The sequence below is a fragment of the Caretta caretta genome, chromosome 9 (genome assembly GCF_965140235.1).
Source record: "Caretta caretta isolate rCarCar2 chromosome 9, rCarCar1.hap1, whole genome shotgun sequence".
NCBI lineage: Eukaryota > Metazoa > Chordata > Testudines > Cheloniidae > Caretta > Caretta caretta.
The window spans coordinates 3,765,902-3,785,394 of record NC_134214.1 but is presented as its reverse complement, the minus strand read 5'-3'; the positions used below and the strand labels follow the sequence as shown (position 1 = coordinate 3,785,394).

The 19,493-nt window shown below is 44.9% G+C and overlaps 1 protein-coding gene across 2 annotated transcripts; it reads left to right on the top strand.

Annotated features, from left to right (window-relative positions):
• The first annotated feature begins 5,726 nt into the window (after positions 1 to 5,726).
• On the top strand, positions 5,727 to 17,656 carry CLDN16 (claudin 16). Of its 2 annotated transcripts, none has more exons than XM_048865231.2 (5): positions 5,727 to 6,032; positions 10,728 to 10,830; positions 14,502 to 14,666; positions 15,592 to 15,783; positions 16,555 to 17,656. In XM_048865231.2, exons 1-5 carry the CDS (start codon positions 5,889 to 5,891, stop codon positions 16,692 to 16,694), a joined length of 744 nt encoding a protein of 247 aa, XP_048721188.1. In that variant the 5' UTR covers positions 5,727 to 5,888; the 3' UTR covers positions 16,695 to 17,656. The 2 variants fall into 2 exon arrangements, with proteins under 2 accessions (XP_048721188.1, XP_048721189.1); XM_048865232.2 differs by lacking the exon at positions 5,727 to 6,032 and adding an exon at positions 7,562 to 7,952.
• The last annotated feature ends 1,837 nt before the right edge of the window (positions 17,657 to 19,493 follow it).

The following is a 19,493-nucleotide window of genomic DNA, read 5'->3' as shown; positions in this document are numbered from 1 at the left end:
AGGTTATTCCAGGAGAATCTCAGCTTTCATTTAAAAGAAAAAGTAACTTTCGAGTTCTCCCAACTGTGGAGAAGAGCTTGAAAACATGAGCCCTAACCGCTGCAGCTCCTGAAAGTAAATATAAAGAACCCCCCATCTGTTCACTTTTGAGTCTCATGATTTGTAAACCAATCTTTGGGCAGCCGGTTCATGATCCTTAAATGTTTAGAGTTGACAATACTTAAATGTTTAGAGATCATTAGTTTGTTTATGTATCCCCAGAGTTCTCTGTGTCCCATACCTATTAAAGCCCAGGTGATGGTCACGTTTTCCCCTGCTGTGCGTGTACACACGCACACACACTTCCTCCCTCAAGCAGTGACGTCACAGCCAGGAAGCCATGGATGCCTGGACAAGACAAGAAGACCCATGAATATTGCACTTTGGGTCTACAAGGCACCCTGATCCCCTTACCCCCCTACTCCTTCTTCTGGGTTATTCATGTTGCTTTGGCAGTCCTGGCTGTCCAGGGTTCCACAGCGACTGGGGCCAGGGAGCACTAAATTAATGTGCTGACCTAAATAAATCACGTTTAAAGCACCAGCTGGAAGTCACCGAGTGCCTAGGGGAGCCAAAGATGCTGCTAACTCAAGTCTCACTTTCTGTGGCTAAGCAAGCGTTAATCTGTAATAATGTTTCTGCTTAGGACCGATGGGCTTAGTTTTTAAAAGATGGTCTCCATTTTTACACCTAGCTAATATCCTGGGGAACGACTATGATGAGGACCACATAAGCACCTGGAGAAACTGTGCGTGCAGTTTTGCACCTGTAATCATTAATGGATGCACTGTCACTTGCACATCTAAATACCAGATTTGGAGGCACAATCAATGAATGCAGGGCCGTCCTCAGGATGTCTGGGGCCCTACGCAGCCCAGTGGGGGGTGGGGGGGGGACGAGGCAGCAAAGGATAACAAGATGCCCGGCCTGCCTCACTCTGGCAGAGAGTCACAGTTCCCCGCAGAGACCCCCGGACCCTCTCCCTCATGCAGAATGGACGTGCAGAAGGTACCTAGTTAAAAGCACTAAACTTGGGAATTAAAAAGTGCCTGTCACAGAGTTTTTGATATGCCCTGACGTCTGTCAGACATTTATTTGCAAAAACTTTGTAGGAAGGATGAGTCAGCTGCCCTGCTGAACACAACATTAAATATTGTGGAATACATGAGGCAGCTCTTCTCTGGTTTACATTTTCTTAATCAGTATTTCTAAGCTGATTTTATATTTTAAATGTACTCTTAAACCTTCATAAAGTAATCATTCCAGATTACTACATATTTAACTCACTGAAACAAAGACATTATTTAAAATTTATCAGTCACAGAGGTTTAGTGTGTTCATCTCAATGTTCACTGCTTTTAGAAAAAGGAAACACTAATTTACTTTGCACGATCTCCATAACAATAGACACGTTTATGAAATTTCACCAACTTTAAAAAATATGTTTCCAAAGATTTTAGGCATAACAAAGGATTTTATCTTATTAAGGTACTGATTTTGCTAGAGGGTTCTCTTAAAACTAGTTCATCAGATAGAAGTAAAGAAAGGGAAACTCTTTGTCCAGCTATCTGGAAGGAAAGGAGTGTTGTCCCGATGAAGTGAGCTGTAGCTCATGAAAGCTTATGCTCAAATAAATTGGTTAGTCTCTAAGATGCCACAAGTACTCCTTTTCTTTTTGCGAATACAGACTAACACATCTGTTACTCTGAACCCTTTTTTACTATAGTAATTAAAATGTGTATTTTAGATAAGGGTGGTATTTTGAAGGATTTATTTAAAAAATGATATGTCTGAAGATCCAAGCATTTAAGGGTAAAGATGATTGTGCATCTAAAAATCAATGCAAAGATTTTTTAGAGATGTGATTTTATAATCTTCACCAACACACTAATGAAATATTTTTCAAGCAAATTTTAAACTAAGGTCCTGTAGACTGACATGTTCTGAGTAAATATTACAGTAATGCACAACTGTTTTTGTCAGTAAATTCAGATACCTGGGGTTTGGCAAATACCTGTTAAATGGCTTCATTACCCCTTGAATTGCTCTTTAACAGTTTCAATGTTGTGCTAATAGGTCTGGCAGGCAGGAAGGCTTTCTCACTTTTAACTACTAGATCCCCTCCGGAGGAAGACTCACCAGGCTGCAGCAGCCAGCTGTGGGAGCCTGTAGGAAGGGTCAGAACAGGGACAGGAAAGCCACTAAGACCCAGTGGTGCCCCAAATTTTCAGGTGCCCTACCCAGCTGCCTATATTGCGTATACCTAAGGATGGCCTGGAATGAATGGAAACCTGTTTTAAAATGAAAAGGAGGACTTGTGGCACCTTAGAGACTAACCAATTTATTTGAGCATGAGCTTTCGTGAGCTACAGCTCACTTCATCAGATGCATACCGTGGAAACTGTAGCAGACTTTATATATACACAGAGAATATGAAACAATACCTCCTCCCACCCCACTGTCCTGCTGGTAATAGCAAAAAGAAAAGGAGTACTTGTGGCACCTTAGAGACTAACCAATTTATTTGAGCATGAGCTTTCGTGAGCCACGAAAGCTCATGCTCAAATAAATTGGTTAGTCTCTAAGGTGCCACAAGTACTCCTTTTCTTTTTGCGAATACAGACTAACACGGCTGTTCCTCTGAAACCTGCTGGTAATAGCTTATCTAAAGTGATCATCAGGTGGGCCATTTCCAGCACAAATCCAGGTTTTCTCACCCTCCACCCCCCCACACAAATTCACTCTCCTGCTGGTGCTAGCCCATCCAAAGTGACAACTCTTTACATAATCAAGTCGGGCTATTTCCTGCACAAATCCAGGTTTTCTCACATCCCCCCCACCCCCATACACACACAAACTCACTCTCCTGCTGGTAATAGCTCATCTAAACTGACCACTCTCCAAGTTTAAATCCAAGTTATTTAAACTTGGAGAGTGGTCAGTTTAGATGAGCTATTACCAGCAGGAGAGTGAGTTTGTGTGTGTATGGGGGTGGGGGGGATGTTGGATTTAAACTTGGAGAGTGGTCAGTTTAGATGAGCTATTACCAGCAGGAGAGTGAGTTTGTGTGTGTATGGGGGTGGGGGGGATGTGAGAAAACCTGGATTTGTGCAGGAAATAGCCCGACTTGATTTTGTAAAGAGTTGTCACTTTGGATGGGCTAGCACCAGCAGGAGAGTGAATTTGTGTGCGGGGGGGGGGGGGGGGGGGGAGGGTGAGAAAACCTGGATTTGTGCTGGAAATGGCCCACCTGATGATCACTTTAGATAAGCTATTACCAGCAGGACAGTGGGGTGGGAGGAGGTATTGTTTCATATTCTCTGTGTATATATAAAGTCTGCTACAGTTTCCACGGTATGCATCTGATGAAGTGAGCTGTAGCTCACAAAAGCTCATGCTCAAATAAATTGGTTAGTCTCTAAGGTGCCACAAGTCCTCCTTTTCTTTTTGCGAATACAGACTAACACGGCTGTTACTCTGAAACCTGATTTAAAATCAGGCCCTGTCTCTCTGTGGCATTTTATCACTGCAGGATCTAGGCACTATAAAGCACTTTCTATTTTCAGAGTGCTCCATTAACATCGGCTTATAACCTTATGCTCAAATAAATTCGTTAGTCTCTAAGGTGCCACAAGTACTCCTTTTCTTTTTGCGAATACAGACTAACACAGCTGTTCCTCTGAAACCTGTGAGACAGGTAAGGATCATTATCTCCATCTGATCTATGAGGGAACTGAGGCCCAGAGCGGTTAAGTGACTTGCCCAAGTCACACAGAGAGTTGGTAACAGAGCTGGAATTAGACTTAAGGAGTTCCAGGCTCCCAGCCATGTGTTTAATCTAACAGGAAACTCTCTAGTGATGGGCAAATCTCCAAAGAGTCAGGGATTTCCTCCCACTTATGTCTCCTCCCCCCCAAAATAAAAACATTAGAGAAGTGGTGATTTCTGCTTGTTTGTACCTTTGAAATAGCAGGAATTCTAATCTTGGTCTTCCTCGCTTTTACTGGAGGACTCATTGGAAGTCTCAGGCAAGGACTGTGGGTAGATTGTTAGGATTATGATTGGGAAATTTTGACAAAATGTTTTGCTGAAAAAGGCCAATTCATGAAAATGGAAACTGTTTGCAGAAAAGGGTCCCCTCAGAAGAATGTTCTGACTTGAATAAATGTTAGGAACAAAAGTTCTGAAATCGCTGAAACATCCCATTTCCACAGGTTCAAAACAAAAAGTTTCCATTTTTCAGTTCTTTTGAAATGTAATTTTATTTCTACCGCAAATAGGTCAGAAATCAAAAAGAAACATTTTGTAATTATTGACACAAAACTTTTCAATTGATCCGACCCGATTTTTTTTTTTTTCAGATTGTTGGTTTGTGAAAATTTTCAAAAGTTTGACCTTTTGTCCTGATTGAGGATAGTTTTTGGAACCTCAGAAATTCTCACGGGATGAGAAAACCATTTCCAGCCCTAACTGTGAGCGTTCTGATCCCTTGAGTAATGTGGTGGTGAGTGAGGAATCTTGAACAAGCAGATCTCTTCTCTCAACTGTCTGTTCAGGCGTGTGAGATTAAAAAGGGCTTGTCTACACTGTGGCGCAGGGTGGACTAAGGGGGTATGACCTGTAGAGTGTGCTAATGTGTAGCACTCGAACTGCCTGTGTAGACCCTGCTGGCGTGAACTAAAAGGTACCAAGTGAGCATAACGTAGTCCTGGTTGAAACTGAACTGCATAAACAGGAGTTACGTACCTTTTCGTTTGCACCAGCATGGTCTCCATGGGACAGTTAAAGCTAGTGCTCTCTGCAGTTCACATCTCCATTGTCTGGACTGCGCCACCATGTAGACAAGCCTTAAATAAAACGCAAATAATTTTTAACAGTCTGAATACAAATCACTTTCTTTCTCAAAGAACCAGGTTTAATGACATGCTCTCTCTCATATCAGATCGTACCAGCTGTCTACTCATCTATAGCATCCTTCAGGTAAAACAGGGTAGACGGGGCCTGAATTTCGAATGAAGAGGATGAGCAGACGAAAAAGCTTTTAGAAGAATTTAGCCCTTTCATCATATGGGTCTGAATTCAGATTGTGTCCAACCTCGAGCTCACGGAACTTGGATCCCACTTTTTGATGTGACTCATTTGCAGTGTCCAGCTCCAGATCTGAGTTCACCCAGGTAGGGGTGTTCTGTTCACTGGGGGGAAAGAGCGCGTTGGGTTTTTGTCTCCTAAAGATCTCTTTCCTTTTAAAGGTAACAGAGATTTCCATACTGAATCAGATCACTAGTGCACCTAGTCTAGCATCCTGCCTCCAGCAGAGACCAAGAGGTATCTGATGATTCAAAGGAAGGTAAAACCTAGCCTGTTTTGTAAGTGCACCTTATCAATTGCCTAGTGCTCTAACATGAGAGAGAGAGAGAGAGAGAGAGGCACATTCCTTCCTGATCTCTAGCAATTAAAAAGACTTCTATCCTGAAGCTTACATTTTGATTCCTTTTCTACCACTTCCCTACTCTTAGACAAGCTGCAAATTGTACCAACCCTGACCATCATTCCAAGGAAGTTTTGGACTCTTTAATTGCCTGCATGCACTTTCTGCATAACTTGAGTTGCTTTTGCCCAGCCATAGCGAGTTGTACCTGAACACATCTGATTGGTTGCAAGGGCTCAGTTGCTTCGGATGACCTCTCAGACCTTCCTCCTTTGGTTGCAGGCAGTGTGTATTGTTCTCGCAGCAACATTAAGTTTTGTACAGCTGAGCATTAGTGTTTGTAAAAGAAAAGGGAACTTCACTCGCTTGATGGCCATTGAAAGACAGGAGCAGTGAACTGAGCCCAGAGGTGGCGTTCTTTATGCCCTGGACGTGCTGGACACTCATTGGGATGAGGTATCTTCTCCAATATGTCGCGTGTTTCTTCGCCTTCTTCTCTGCTGGGTTTTTGATAGCAGCCACCTGGACAGACTGTTGGATGGTGAATGCTGACGACTCACTGGAGGTAAGGTTGAGATGAGGGTGATCCAGGCACTGCAATGGGAACGTTCCTTTGGAAACCAAAGGGGACAGTCATGCTCCTTGGGGACAGGCAATGAAAAGCCACATCATGAGAGCCCAGCAGATCCGCCTTTTGGAGGCTAAAACACCCGCTGCGGTGATGGGGATATGGTACAACCTGCTCAGAGGCGACATTGATATAGGGAACCTCCATCTATAGCGAAAGGCTGGAAATAGTTTAATGAGCCAGTGGTAAATGGAATGGATTTCTCCATGAGAGGCTGCCAAGTGTCACTGCCGTCTGATTTTTCCGTTTACACATCTGTAAGAAAACAAGCTGCCAGGTTGCTCAGGAATCCTGCAGACTGACCCTGCCAAGAAAATGGAGAGAGTGTAGGCATTAGGCCCCTGGTAGCTCCTGCTAGCATCATTGTTCTGCTGTTTCTCATACTTTCCCCCCATTATCTTGGGTGAAAAGCAGCTAATGACTATGGAGAGTGGTATTTGCTCTAGCAAATTGCTTACTGCGACCAACTTCACAGCACAGAATCTGTTCTTAGCGTCATGGTGTAAATGCAGAATAACCCCATTGGCTTTAACAGCTTTCCTCTGGATTTGCACCAGTGTAACAGAGCACAATTTGGCCCTATATTTCCAGTCCACATGGATACTCTGGATTGGTTGTTTTCTCCTCACTTTGTGAATTCTATAGATCAGCCTCTGTAGGTGTGTACCTCTGATCTGCGTGGCTTTCCCCCTGACAAGACAAACCCTAATAGCCTCAAGGCCTAGGCCCTATGGTGATTGGTGCTCATAGATATATACTGTGGAAAGAAACGAAATGATAATGTTCAGCATGTCTAAGTATTAAGCTCAGATACATTGCAGAACTGATCCCCAGCAGGTGTAAATGGACGTGGTCCACCTATACCAAAGCTGGCCCTGGATTTTCAGTCTATTGTTTTAGCTCTTTTTTAAATGTATTGCAGGCAGATGTGAAAAATCTGAAGTCATTGGCAGCTTTTTCTCTCCTTGTCTCTAGCAGCAGATGGCTTGAATTTGAAGGGGCTTGGAAAGTTTAAAAGACAACAGGGAGACACCAGAATCTAGCCATTTACAGTAAAGCACCTAAACCTATTGACTGCATCATAACTATATTGTGCCTCGATATTCATTTTTCACAGAACTGAATTCGTTTTGAATAAAACAATTCGTATAAAGGATCCAGCCCATGAACAAAAGGCTTTTTAACCTTGTCTTCACCCTCCAACTGGGTTTCACCTAGGTGCTCCATTAACGCGGAGCTGGATTAATGGTAGCCACTATTCTCACGTACCTGCCCTGAGCGTGAATACCAAACCACGCAGCAAAGTGCCCCCAGCATTAATACCTGATAGAACGAGCGTCTTAATTCCCTTAATGAGCTTATTGCCTCTCTAAATATGGGCATGCAGGTAAATGATCAATTGCCTGGGAGCTCGGAAATTGACATTGCTCCTGGTTTCAGCTGGCGACAAAGAATCATTCAATCAGCTTTCGGTTTGCTGGGAGAGGAGCTGTGTTTTCAGGAAGAATCCCTGAGCACGTTTTATTCAGGGCTGTTAGTTTGAGTTGGAGTTAGGTTTCCTTCATTGTGCGCCTCACTACGCATGTTGCTGGGTTGGGATAGCAATACCCTAGAGCAGGGGGTCCCAAACTGGGTACATGTACCACTGGGGGAACATCAGCTTGTTGTTTCCTCCATTCACTTCACAACCATCTTTTAAGAAAGTGGAACATGAACCAATGACGTTTGGGAGCTGCTGGACTAGAGGCTCACTTCACTTGGGATAAGTTTGAACGGGTCTCCGAACTCTCACGGGCCTGGAAAATGCTTCAGAAAAAGCTCTCTCGGGGGACGTCATCCCTCTCTGGTTTCAGCCAGGTTAGAAATTATTATTAATATTTGTATTGTATTCTATAAAGGTTCTTCTACCATATTCATCACTGTAGTATCTGAGAGCCTTCCAACCATGTGTTCAGTGACATCTGTCATGTGTTTGGTCTCTCATCCTCTCCTTAGGGGGGAAAGTGTGTGTAGTGCAGTGTTTTATGTTGTCATTTCTAAAATGCTCTCTAGATCTAGAGACATGCATTGCTGTATGTTTATGTTAGAGAAGACATGTCAGAAATGCATCTTACAGGTGGCGCTGAAGGTGGAGAGTTTTAGATCCTAGGAAGTTTTTGTTCCACAGTCTTGGCCTGGCCCCCAAGGAAGTTCTGTCTTGCTGCCCAGATGAGCTTTATGCTGATGGTAGAAATTTCCTTTGCGCCAGAGGAGCGGAGTTGTCGACACAGAACCAGGGCCCCATTCTGCTAAAAACGGTGCAAACATACAAGGTGAACACAGCCTTTGCCCTGCAGACAGAGACGTTTGGTTGCCATTCTCTTTATTAACCAGGGAGGCGCTCAGGGACTGTTGTGATGATAGCTGTGTCAGTACCTAGATAAATACAATCTAACTGACAAGCTGAAAAGACCGACAACACAGGAGAGGTGGGGGGAGAACAGTATAGTGAAGGAAGTTAACAGAGTTACCCCAGCATAAAGCTGGCGTAGCCCAAGGATGAAACAGGCGCCTTACAATAGAGTGCCGATTAGCCCCATGCTCTCCTCAACCGAGCCAGGGTTAGATGGCTCACTCCATATTGGCACTGCAACAGAGGTGAACCTGGGGAGGAGATTTGAATGGGGAGCGGGGAGTGGCCATACGGGTACAGTCAGGGAAGGCAGCGCAGAGGTCAGAGGCACCATGGAAGACTGCGGGAAGACAGGAGCCTCTCTCAGGGTGTTTTGGCCTTGCCAGTGCTGTCTGAATGAATTCAGGGCCAGGAGAGGGGGGTGACAGCCAAAACACACCAAGACACACAAAACTTTGATTGAGCTCTCTTGGGTTAGCAAAGGGCTCGGTTCAGATTTCAGGCCCAGGGTCGAGTTTTGCACATAAAGGCGTGGATTCTCCGTGGGCGCTGGTGAGTCCTGAAGCCCTGCAGGGCTCTAGATTTGGAGTATAGGTCTATCTGAAATCATTCATTTTGAAGGCGACACTTAAGTTGGGGGGTGCGGGGGTCTGACTGTAGGCGGTAGCTGTTCACAGGATGAGTTGGCTGAGTGGCAGCCTGGGTCTCTGCTGTTCTCTGCCTGTGGCACGCAACAGGTTAGCATCCTGAGGACTGCGATGCTGCGATGCTCTAACACAAGTTATTGGCCTATGATCTCATGGTCCCTTAAGCTCTCTAACACTAGGTGGAATATGAAATGGAATGTGTCTAAGTGTAAAGCATTGCACTTGAGTATCAATATACCCCTTCTAAGGGTAGCCTAAATGACCATGGCTTAGCTAATATGCTAGAGGGAAAGGACCGGTTGAACTGACAGAACCAACATTTAAACTCTCAGTCCAGTGTGTAATAGTAACGAAAACTAGTAAGGTACTGTCTTACGCCAAGAGGGGTAGGTTATATACCCAGCCATAGATGTACAGAGCGTTCTCTTTCAGTATAGTGTGGTATCATTTCCCCGGCTCAAAAGATTACAAGTTGTGTAACATGTCCTATTAACTGGGTTGGTACCTGTTATTATCTGACTACAGTTAAGGCTGATATTTGGGGCATGCTGCCATCCAAAAAAGTAGATTTGTCTCAACATCCAAACAAGAGGTACTGTTCCTCTTTCCTACAGGAGTTACTCTTTTGTTAAACTAGGCTGGGATTTATCTGGCAGCCGTAATGCAGACTCAAGTCCAAGGTAGCACAAACGTTAACCCAGCTCCCTGCTATATGTACGAGCAATGTCAAGAATACACAAGAGGTGCTTAATTCCTGTTGGCATATTTACAGTGCTAACAGAAATATCTTCCGTGTTCGATTGACTTAAGGAGGGCTGGACGGGAAGGCTCAGGGGGCTGGGAATGGTGAATGACGTCAACCCGAGTTCTGGTCCCAGGGCAAAAAGGCAGCCTGGGGGAAGTCAACATTGCTGCTGGCCACCTTGTCCACACACTCAGGAGAGGACCTCAGTCCCTGGGGATGTCAGTCCAGCCACTGTCGCTCCCACTAAGTTCATTTTGAAACATGAAACCCCAAAGCACAAGCCATGGGACTTTTCTCCCTATCAAATTCCTGGTGGCGAGCGGTAAAATTGTATGGAGCAGAATCTTCTTAATTTAAAGCAATGTTCACTCAGAATCAAGTTATACAGTGACTTTTCAGTTCCAAGTGTGTTCCAAGCATGTCGGTAACCGCCAGCCGGGGGCTTGATTCTGGAAATGGCAAAACTCTGATTGTCATTGACGATTTGTATTGCTGTAGACCCTAGGTGTTCCAGGCACGGACCAGGACTCCGTTGTGCTAGGCACTGTACAAACAGTCCCTGCCCCAAAGATCTTACAATCTAAGCGTAAGAGAAGAGACAACAGATGGCGGCAGATGGGGGAGCACAAGAAAACAATGAGACAATACGGGTCAGCATGATAGGGAGTGGTCTCAGTACACTGAACCCTTTCACCTGAGCAATCGTCCAGTGATGAAGACCAGACCCTGTGGAAGTCAATGGGAGTTTTGCCATTGACTTTGCTGGGCTAAAATGTCCCTCGTGCTCCCTCCTCTGGCTCCTGTTGTTTTGTTTGGGTCTGCTCACGCCCTGCTTTTTTTACTTCTAGGTGAGTACGAAGTGCCGTGGCCTGTGGTGGGAATGTGTCACCAACGTGTTCGATGGGATTCAGACCTGTGATGACTATGACTCTATATTTGCTGAGCACCCCTGTACGTATTCTTCAGATTTCGATCACAAACTGTGGAGGTAGAAAACACAGAATCATAGAACCATAGGGTTAGAAGTGTTCACAAGGTCATCTAATCCAGGGGTTCTCAAACTGGGGGGTCACAAGGTTATTAAGGAGTGGGGTTGCGAGCTATCAGCCCCCATGCATGCCAGGGCTCCAGCTGCGAGCCCGAGGCCTTCAGAGCTGTGTGTCCAGAGAGCAGCAGCTGCTGGCCAGGCCCCAGCTCTGAAAGCAGCACCCCCCCAGCAGCAGCGCAGAAGGAAGGGTGGCATGGTATGCGGGGGGTCATCACTCTTTTGAGGGGGGGTTGTCACAAGCCTGAAATATTTTCAAAGGGGTTCCCAGCCAAAAAAGTTCGAGAACCCCGATCTAGTCTAACCCCCTGCTAGGATGCAGTGTTTGTTACAGATGGCGATCCAGCCTCCTTTGGGAAACCTCCAGTGAAGGAGCTTCAAACATCCCCCTTTCCAGGGACAGATTTTGTATGGCCGGTTCCATAGGCGATTTTTTTCATATTTCACAATGTAAAGCTGATTTGATGCTCTTAGAAACCTGAAGACTTAGGGCTTGTCTTCACTGCAAAGTTAATGAGTTATAACTCGAGAGCTCTCCCTAACGCCAGTCCTGTCCACACACAAGAATCCTTAACTCGAGTGTGATGATGCTTTAAACTTGAGCCAGTCGACCCGTCACGGGGGCTAGCTAACATTTGAGTGAGCACAACTCATCAGCCGCTAACACGACTGCTCAGAAGTGTGGACGCAGGCTTGTACCGCTCAAATGCTGCTAGGCCTCCAAGCCTTCCCACAATTCCCACGTGTGCCCCGAAAGGACAGACAAGTTCTCCCACAATTCACTGGGAAAGAATTCGTACCGTGGCTCAGCTTATGGCAGAATCATGGGGTACGGCCCCTGAAACCTTTGAGCTAGCTCCAGTGTGGACACAAACAACTCAAGCAGGATTTTGCAGTATGGCTTCTCTCTCTCGAGTTAAGCTAACCGGAGAGGAGTGACTCCAGTTATCCACTCGGCTGTGAAGACAGACCCTTAGGTGGGGCACGGGCCTTGCGCTGGCCATCTGTACAGGGTCAGCTTCACCTTCTCTGTCTGTCAGGAGAACCTCCATGGAATGCACAGCTGGCTGGGATGCTCAGGGCAAGATGACGCCCTCTCCCCTGTTTCTGGCTGCCTCCACATCCCACTAAAAGGGCCTCAGCAAAGGGCTGCCCTTGGTGCTTGCTCCCATCCACTGGATGGATTGCTAACCTTCCCCAGTTCCCCTCTACGTTCTCTGGTCTCACACTGCTGCTATTGCTGGGCTGCCCTGCTAGCCAGTGGGCAGACAAGTGAGCCTCTTAGAATCATAGGATCATAGGACTGGAAGGGACCTCGAGAGGTCACCTAGTCCAGTCCTCTTCTCCGTGTCCAAAACTCAGCACAACAGCCCTGTACAGGAAAGCACTGAAGCACGTCCCATGGACTTCAGTATTGCTGAACAGCAATTGATCTAAGCACATGCTTAAATGCTCTGCTGACATGGGGCCCCTGTGAGACCACTGCTGGCACTGATCTGCAAATCAGGCAGAAGGAGATATTCCTAGAATATTAGCTCAACTCCACCACCTGCAGAGTCAAGAATCTGGCTGTACCCAACCCCTGGGCCAACTTAGACAGCTGGGGCCTGATTCAGGAAAATTCTTAAGCACATGCTTGAATTTTGTTATACAAGGGTCTTAAACAATAAGGCCTGACCCCAAGGCTACTGAAGTCAATGAGCATCTGTTTGTTGCTTTCAATGGGCTTTGGTATTCAGCCTTGGCCATGAGCAAGGCTCATGGCACCCGCAGGGTCATGCCTCCTCTCTGTGGCTTGAAAGGGATGGGGAAGAGTCTTTGAAAACAAATGTGTCAATGAAAAGGAGCTTGTAGTTGATGATTGAATTGACAGGCGTGTCAAAAAGCCACTCAGAGACCCTGAACATAGAATGTGGAGTCAGAAATATCCAGAGTTCATCTCAGTTAATTCAGTTCAAATGTAAGTTGATGCACCAAAATCTTGGGATCGTGGTCCATTTCTGAAGCAATGTCCAGTACATATTTGTGATTGAAGAAAACCAGCAGATATCCACTTCCACCCCTAGAAAAGATCATTCAGGGCCTTTCCTGGGTTCCCAAGGCTTTGTAATTCCTCCCTATATAACACAGATTAAGCACAACTGAGGTTCCTCTTTTCAATCCATCTCTGTTTCATTCTGGTTTTGAAAAAAACCCTACAATGCCAAAGAGTTGCAGAAACCTCAGGCCTTTGAGAAAAGATCCCTCACAGCAACTTTGAATGCCAAGGCAAGTGGACAAATTCAACCCTGGAAGTATGAAGAAAATTGATTATTTTTGCAAAATATTTCATTTGGTTTTGTGGGTAAAATCCTAAATTCTCTTTTTTTTTTCACTTCCCTGTGGGAAAAAATGGTACAGAACTGGGAATTTACCCACCAAAACAAAATTACATATTTGGAATATTTTTTATTATTTTCTATTTAATTTTGAAAGTTTTGTTATTGAAAAAAATCACAAAAAAAGTTTGAATAAAACAAAGTAAAAAACCCACCAAATTTCTTTTGAAACATTTCAATGAGCCCTGGAGAACAGGCAGCCAGGCGTTCTCTTCTGTTTGAATTTCTCTTTTGACAAGAGAGGATGGTGGCACCGTACACTGATCTAGATACTACCCCCCACCCGTGCACACAGTAATAATTCCTCAAGGGAATATCCCCTAAAAATTACGGATGAGCCCAAACCAAATCCCTGGACCAAAAAACACTTTTAGAAGCAGCTTTTGATATTAATGAGATCTTCTTGTCCATACCCAGGGCAGTGTAAAGTTGTTTCTTATTGGTATGCCCTTGATCATCTGCACTTGAATATTATTGCATGACCTACATGAATCACCTGTGCAGTAGTATCTCTTCATCTTCCAGTCATTCTTATCCTTGAAGCATCTATGGTTAGGTTAGCCACAGTGCAGTGGGATTAATTGGGGATGTGTCACCAGTTGGGGGAAGAGGCCTTCTTTATTAATGTCCAATATACAAACAAAACTACAGATAACTAGCATCAAAGTGGGCCTGTCAACTACCGTCATCCAAGGTGTGACATCTCAATGGTGGGGCCTAACACTGTGATGCTATCCAAAAGATGGGGTGAAATTTACTTGGGTCTCTTAATCATTTTAGAGTGCTGCATAACAGCTACTCTTTTTTGGGGATTAAATGTGGCTGGGAAGTGGCAGATGTCAGCTGATCACCAGACCCAAGGTTTCACGCAATTCCCCTTTCTGGAGAGAATTCAGCTACCCCGGTGCTTTGATTTCAATGTGCGTGTCTGGTGAAGACACTCTGTGATGATGGCAGAGCGCTCTCCTGTTAGCGTAATTACTCCACTTCTGTGAGAGACGGAAGCTATGTCCCCAGTGTGGACAGCGCTTAGGTTGCTGTCACTTGTGTCACTTGGGGCCGGGGGTCTTTTTCACACCCCTGAGTGCCATAAGTTACCTCGACTCACATGGTAGCGTAGACCTGCCCCTAGTTCTTTAGCTTTTAGGATCCTGGCTGTATCTCCTTGCTGCACTGCAACCCCCTACCCTGTCCTGCAGTGAAGCTGGTGCTGACCAGAGCCATGATGATCACAGCAGACATCCTGGCGGGGTTTGGATTCGCTTTCCTGCTCCTGGGACTTGACTGTGTCAAATTCCTCACGGACGAGCCCACCATCAAGCTGCGCATCTGTCTCGTGTCTGGAGTTACGTTGCTCATAGCAGGTATTTGTCCAGTGCGGTCACATGATCATGGATGGCCCGATTAAAAATAAATAATTAGTGCAAAGGAGTGAGAGTAGTTTAGTGGGCAGAGACACATGCTCTGAGAGGAAGCATGGTCCAATCATTAGATCACTACCCAGAGGACCGAGTTCAATTCTCTACTATGCCACTGACTTTCTTTGTGACCCTAGGCAAGTTACTTAGCCTCTCTGTGCCTCAGTTTCCCATCTGTAAGATGAGAATAATAGCACTGCCCTGCCTTAGCCTCACAACAGGGGTAGTCTGGGGCTCACAATATTAGAGTGAGATTCTTAGATACTAGCTTGATGGGGGCCAGAGAAGTAACTAGGATAAATAGATGCCAAGTTATAGCACTGGCTCACTGTGGACAAAGTCACTTTATCTATTTGGAGTTGCACCAATATTAAAAAAGCTCTCCCAGTTTCACTGTATCCACAGATATAAAGAATCTAATGCCAATCACTGGGAGGTTTATGTATACATGTGCTTATAACGTGCTCAGAGATCCTCTTCTGTATGGCCCAGTGCGTATTAGAACTAATCTAAAAGCCCTTTGCGAACATTTTGTTGGCAATTTCCTCCAGATCATCTACAAGTTGATAAACAAGGGACGGTGGGGCGGGGGGGGGGGGGGGGAAAATTGCATAGATATATAACCCCCCCCAACACACTTTTAAGCAAAGTTTTCAAAATTTGAAAGATGTCAACCAGCTAGAGTGTCCATAGCACATCTGAGAAAGCAAACCCATTGAGTATAAACTGCCCTTGAGTACACATGGGACACACCAGATGAAGTCAGCAGGAGCTAACGGGAGTGTTAGGAGATGGCAGAGTATACTCCAGGAATTAATCACCTTGATCTGTCTGACAGCTCTCTCTGGTGCTCTTCTCTCCTGCCCTGCAGGCTTCCCAGGCCTTATCGGCTCAGTATGGTATGCCCTTGGGGTGTACATGGAGCGCTCCTCCCTGGTTTTGCACAATGTGTTTCTGGGCATCCAGTATAAGTTTGGCTGGTCTTGTTGGCTCGGAATGGCTGGGTCCCTGGGCTGCTTCTTATCTGGGGCTGTGCTCACCTGCTGCGTGTATCTCTTCCGAGGTAAGACCCAACGGCATCAACTAAACACAGTAAAGACAAGGTTAATAATCTCCTGGGAGCTGTTACACATGCCCAGAGTGCTAGAACGTTGCTTATGGGGCATCTCTGAGACAGAGGAGAGCTCAAGTCTGTGTGTCCATTAGACCCTTGAACTCACTGCTGAGAATACCAGTGTGGTTCTGACTGCTGGGATGTGGATCCTTAGCAGTTTCGAACAGGACCAAGATTCTTCACACATTTCCTATAGCCCTCCAGAGGCCTACCAGAGGCTACTACCTTAGGACCACTCCTGATCTGACTGCACTGGAGAATGTGGTGTCTAGGGATCACTCAGTACTTCATGTGCTCGCAAGAGATCTGCTGTGTTCTGTGTCTGTTTCCTTCCAACTGGCTGTGCAAAACCACAAGAGCTTCCCAGCACCCTGCCCAGGTGCTCTGTCTGGGAAGCTCAGCCCTTAAAGGCCCAGTCCCCAATATCACAGAGTCTATATAAAAAACTTAATCTCCTATCTAGCATCATCATGTGTGATGGTTAAGTGTGCATCAGCGTTTTGCCTGTAAAATGGGGATAATAATACTTTACCCATCTTTGTAAAGTGCTTTGAGATTCTCAGATGGAAGGTGAGATCGAAGCGTAAAGCACAATGTTGTTACTGACCTTATTAACAAATTGGAAGCATCATCATGCTGTATTCTGAGGGCACTTTGCTGATGGAAATGGCTGGGTCATTGCTAATCAGATTTTCCTCTTTCTTTCCTTTTGCAACACAGATGTTGGCTCTGGGAGGTTCTACTCCTCTAATTCCTTGAGGAAGATGTATTCCCCCGCTGGAACAACTGTGGCAAACACATACTATCCATCGTCTCAGACAGCGACTGCCAAAATGTACGCAATGGACACCAGAGTGTGAGGCGCAGGAAACGAGGAGATTAGTGCTCTGCTTTTATTTTGAACTGCTTATTCAGAGGCCTGGCCTGCAGCGTTTGTGAGCGGGATGCTAAGTCGCGCCTCACAGATACATGCAGAATGGCCTGTATGGGGGCTTGAAATAAAATCATCATCTTCAGAAACAAAGCAAGAAAGCAGCTTCCAGGAAGGATCGTGAATGCAGGACTCCCACTGGGTTGCATTCTGAGAGGTGCTAAATACCAGCTGAATTCCATTAATTTTGCTGTTCAGCCTCAGTCAGAATTTGGTCCATTGACTTCACTGTGAGTTGAAAGAAATCAGCTCCTTGCTGGCCTAGGCACCTTGTAGGCATATTCTTAATATTTGTGATTTTGTTCATAATAAATTGTAAACCTGCAATATTGATTTATAATATTTGTACATCTGCATTTATAATTCTTCTATTTGACATAATTGTAAATCTGCAATATTGATTTACAATTCTGTATTAAAGCTTGCAAACTGTACCTTGCAAACTGCTCAATTGGCTCTGCTTTCTCTGAATTGGTACTTTCTCTCACTTGTTATTAAGATTGACGCTTGTAAAACTAAACCGCTCAATTGATTCTGCTTTCTCTGTATTGACGCTTTCCCTTGATTGTAATTGAGATTGACGCTTATAAATGTAAACCAATCAATTAACGTTACTTTCTCAAATGGTTATGTTCAATTGGCTTTACTTTGCAAAGGATACTTTGTGATGGAGATTGACATGCTTTTTTGTAACGCCCGCGAAGAGCCGCTAATTGGAGCGGCGCTCATAGAAATGTCACATAGAGACTCCCACCCTCTATAGTTTGGATCAGGAATGTTAAAAAACGGGGAGTCTCAAATAAATAACACCTTTGTATGATAAAAGAAAGTCAATACGAAGGAATGTTAAGAGACAGGGAGTCTCAAATAAAATAACAATACTCGGTGAAATGAGAAATGTGTTTTTATTAAAGTAAGGAATGTATGTGAATGAATGGTGGGTTTTGAATAATCAGGGAAGTGCCAGCCTAGGAATTTAACATCAATTGGCCAAAGAAGACGCCAGGTGGAGACAACCAGAGAACCCCACCGGAGGGCAAACTGGGATCCACCCGACCAATTCAAAGGATGAAGAAAGCTGATGAGCACCTGACAGCCATCCTGGAGCCATCATGACTAACAATATGACAAAACAAATTCCAAGGGCTGGCACAGGAAGAAATTCCTATAAAAATGGACACTAAGGACTGAGAACTTTGAGTCTCCGGTTCTGCCACTACCCTTCAGGAGCATCGGATGCGCATCTGACACGGACTCGGCTCCACTCTCGTGTACAGGTTACCTGGCCAGTGCTCTGTCACGAGCAACTTCTAGGCTGGTAACTAGAACCCCTATGCAGAGCTGGTATGAGTGAATGAATGAAAAAAAAATATATATATATATAGTTATGTAAGGAATAAGTAACAATACAACAGTGTGAGTTTTATATTTCTTTTTATTATATTTACAATAAATGTGGCATTTTGCCTTGTCCCTTTAATAAGATCCTGCTGGTTTTTATTTTATTAGTACAACAACCTACATGTTGTATAAAGAAACCAAAACAATAAGGGCGGGGGGGGGGGTAAATCACAGAGCTAATCCGTGTGTGATAAGGTGCTGACAGACTAGGGGGACCACACATATGAGCCTCTGCTGAGAGGCGGATGGGCCGCCAGGTCGACATCTGGAATCCATGTAGCCAGGACATAGGTGTGTCCTCTCCTTGACAGCAACAACCGATCAGTACAGAAGGGAACGGGCTGTACTAACCTGCACCCTCCCCTGCCATCTGTGCCTTCGGGCTTGCCCACAAATCACCAGCTGGAGCAAATGCTGTTTGCTCAGATTCATTCTGCCCTGCGAAATGCAAATCTCTTCACCCAATGTCGAGTAGCTGATCAGTCAACCCATTTGGGATTCTCTGTTGCCCAGCTCTGGAAATCCTAATTCAGTACTTAACCATTCCTTTCCTGCGTTACACAAGGACAACATGGGTGAGGATGTAGAACTGGCCTTGTCTCATGATGAATGGATTGACTAGGAGCTGATATAACCGACTGTAAAATCCCTTTGATCTGAACCCCCTTTAAATCAAAACACTTCCTTATCCGAGTCAGAGCTATTTTACTGGGCATGAAATCTACAGCCCTTATGTTGGGCGTGGGTAGGCCTTTCTTCATTAGGGAAAAAAATGGTGTTTTTAACAAATTCACTAACACAAGTTAAAATCCCAGTGTAGGCAGGGCAATTTTCAACACGGTTGCTAGTCGCAGCAGACGGTGGGTGGGATCCCAAGTTTAACTCACCCAGTTTAGCAGGTGTTAAGCCGACACTCCTTGTCTAGCCGAGAGTTTTAGAGTGTGTGTTTGGCGTATGTTAGCTAATGTGACAGCATTGCATTTTTACCCCCATCGAGACAAGGTGCTGGGCACATCCTCCGACTATTGGAATGGCGCTCTTGGGTCCAAGGGACATGATGAGTGTCCTTTAGGTGTATAAAGACCAGTGCTTTATGGAAAAATACCCATCATTTGTAAATAACCCCTTTGATTAGTTTATTTCCTTCCCTGTAAGTAGATACTGATTTCCAATTGCAGCACACCCAATAAAATGGTCTTGCAATAAAACAATTAAATCTGTATTACCTATTCTTTGCCTGTAATATTCCACCCTTTCGTTACTTTCCTCAGCCTCAGTTCACCATGTAAACAACATAGTTTGTTGTGACAGCTTACGATTAAACAAT

Excerpts from the sequence above, each read along its gene's own strand:
- CLDN16 (XM_048865231.2), top strand. The coding sequence starts at position 5,889 with ATGCCCTGGACGTGCTGGACACTCATTGGGATGAGGTATCTTCTCCAA. Across the intron at positions 10,831-14,501 it reads TATATTTGCTGAGCACCCCT|TGAAGCTGGTGCTGACCAGA; the intron begins GTACGTATTCTT and ends CCTGTCCTGCAG. Across the intron at positions 15,784-16,554 it reads CTGCGTGTATCTCTTCCGAG|ATGTTGGCTCTGGGAGGTTC; the intron begins GTAAGACCCAAC and ends TTTGCAACACAG.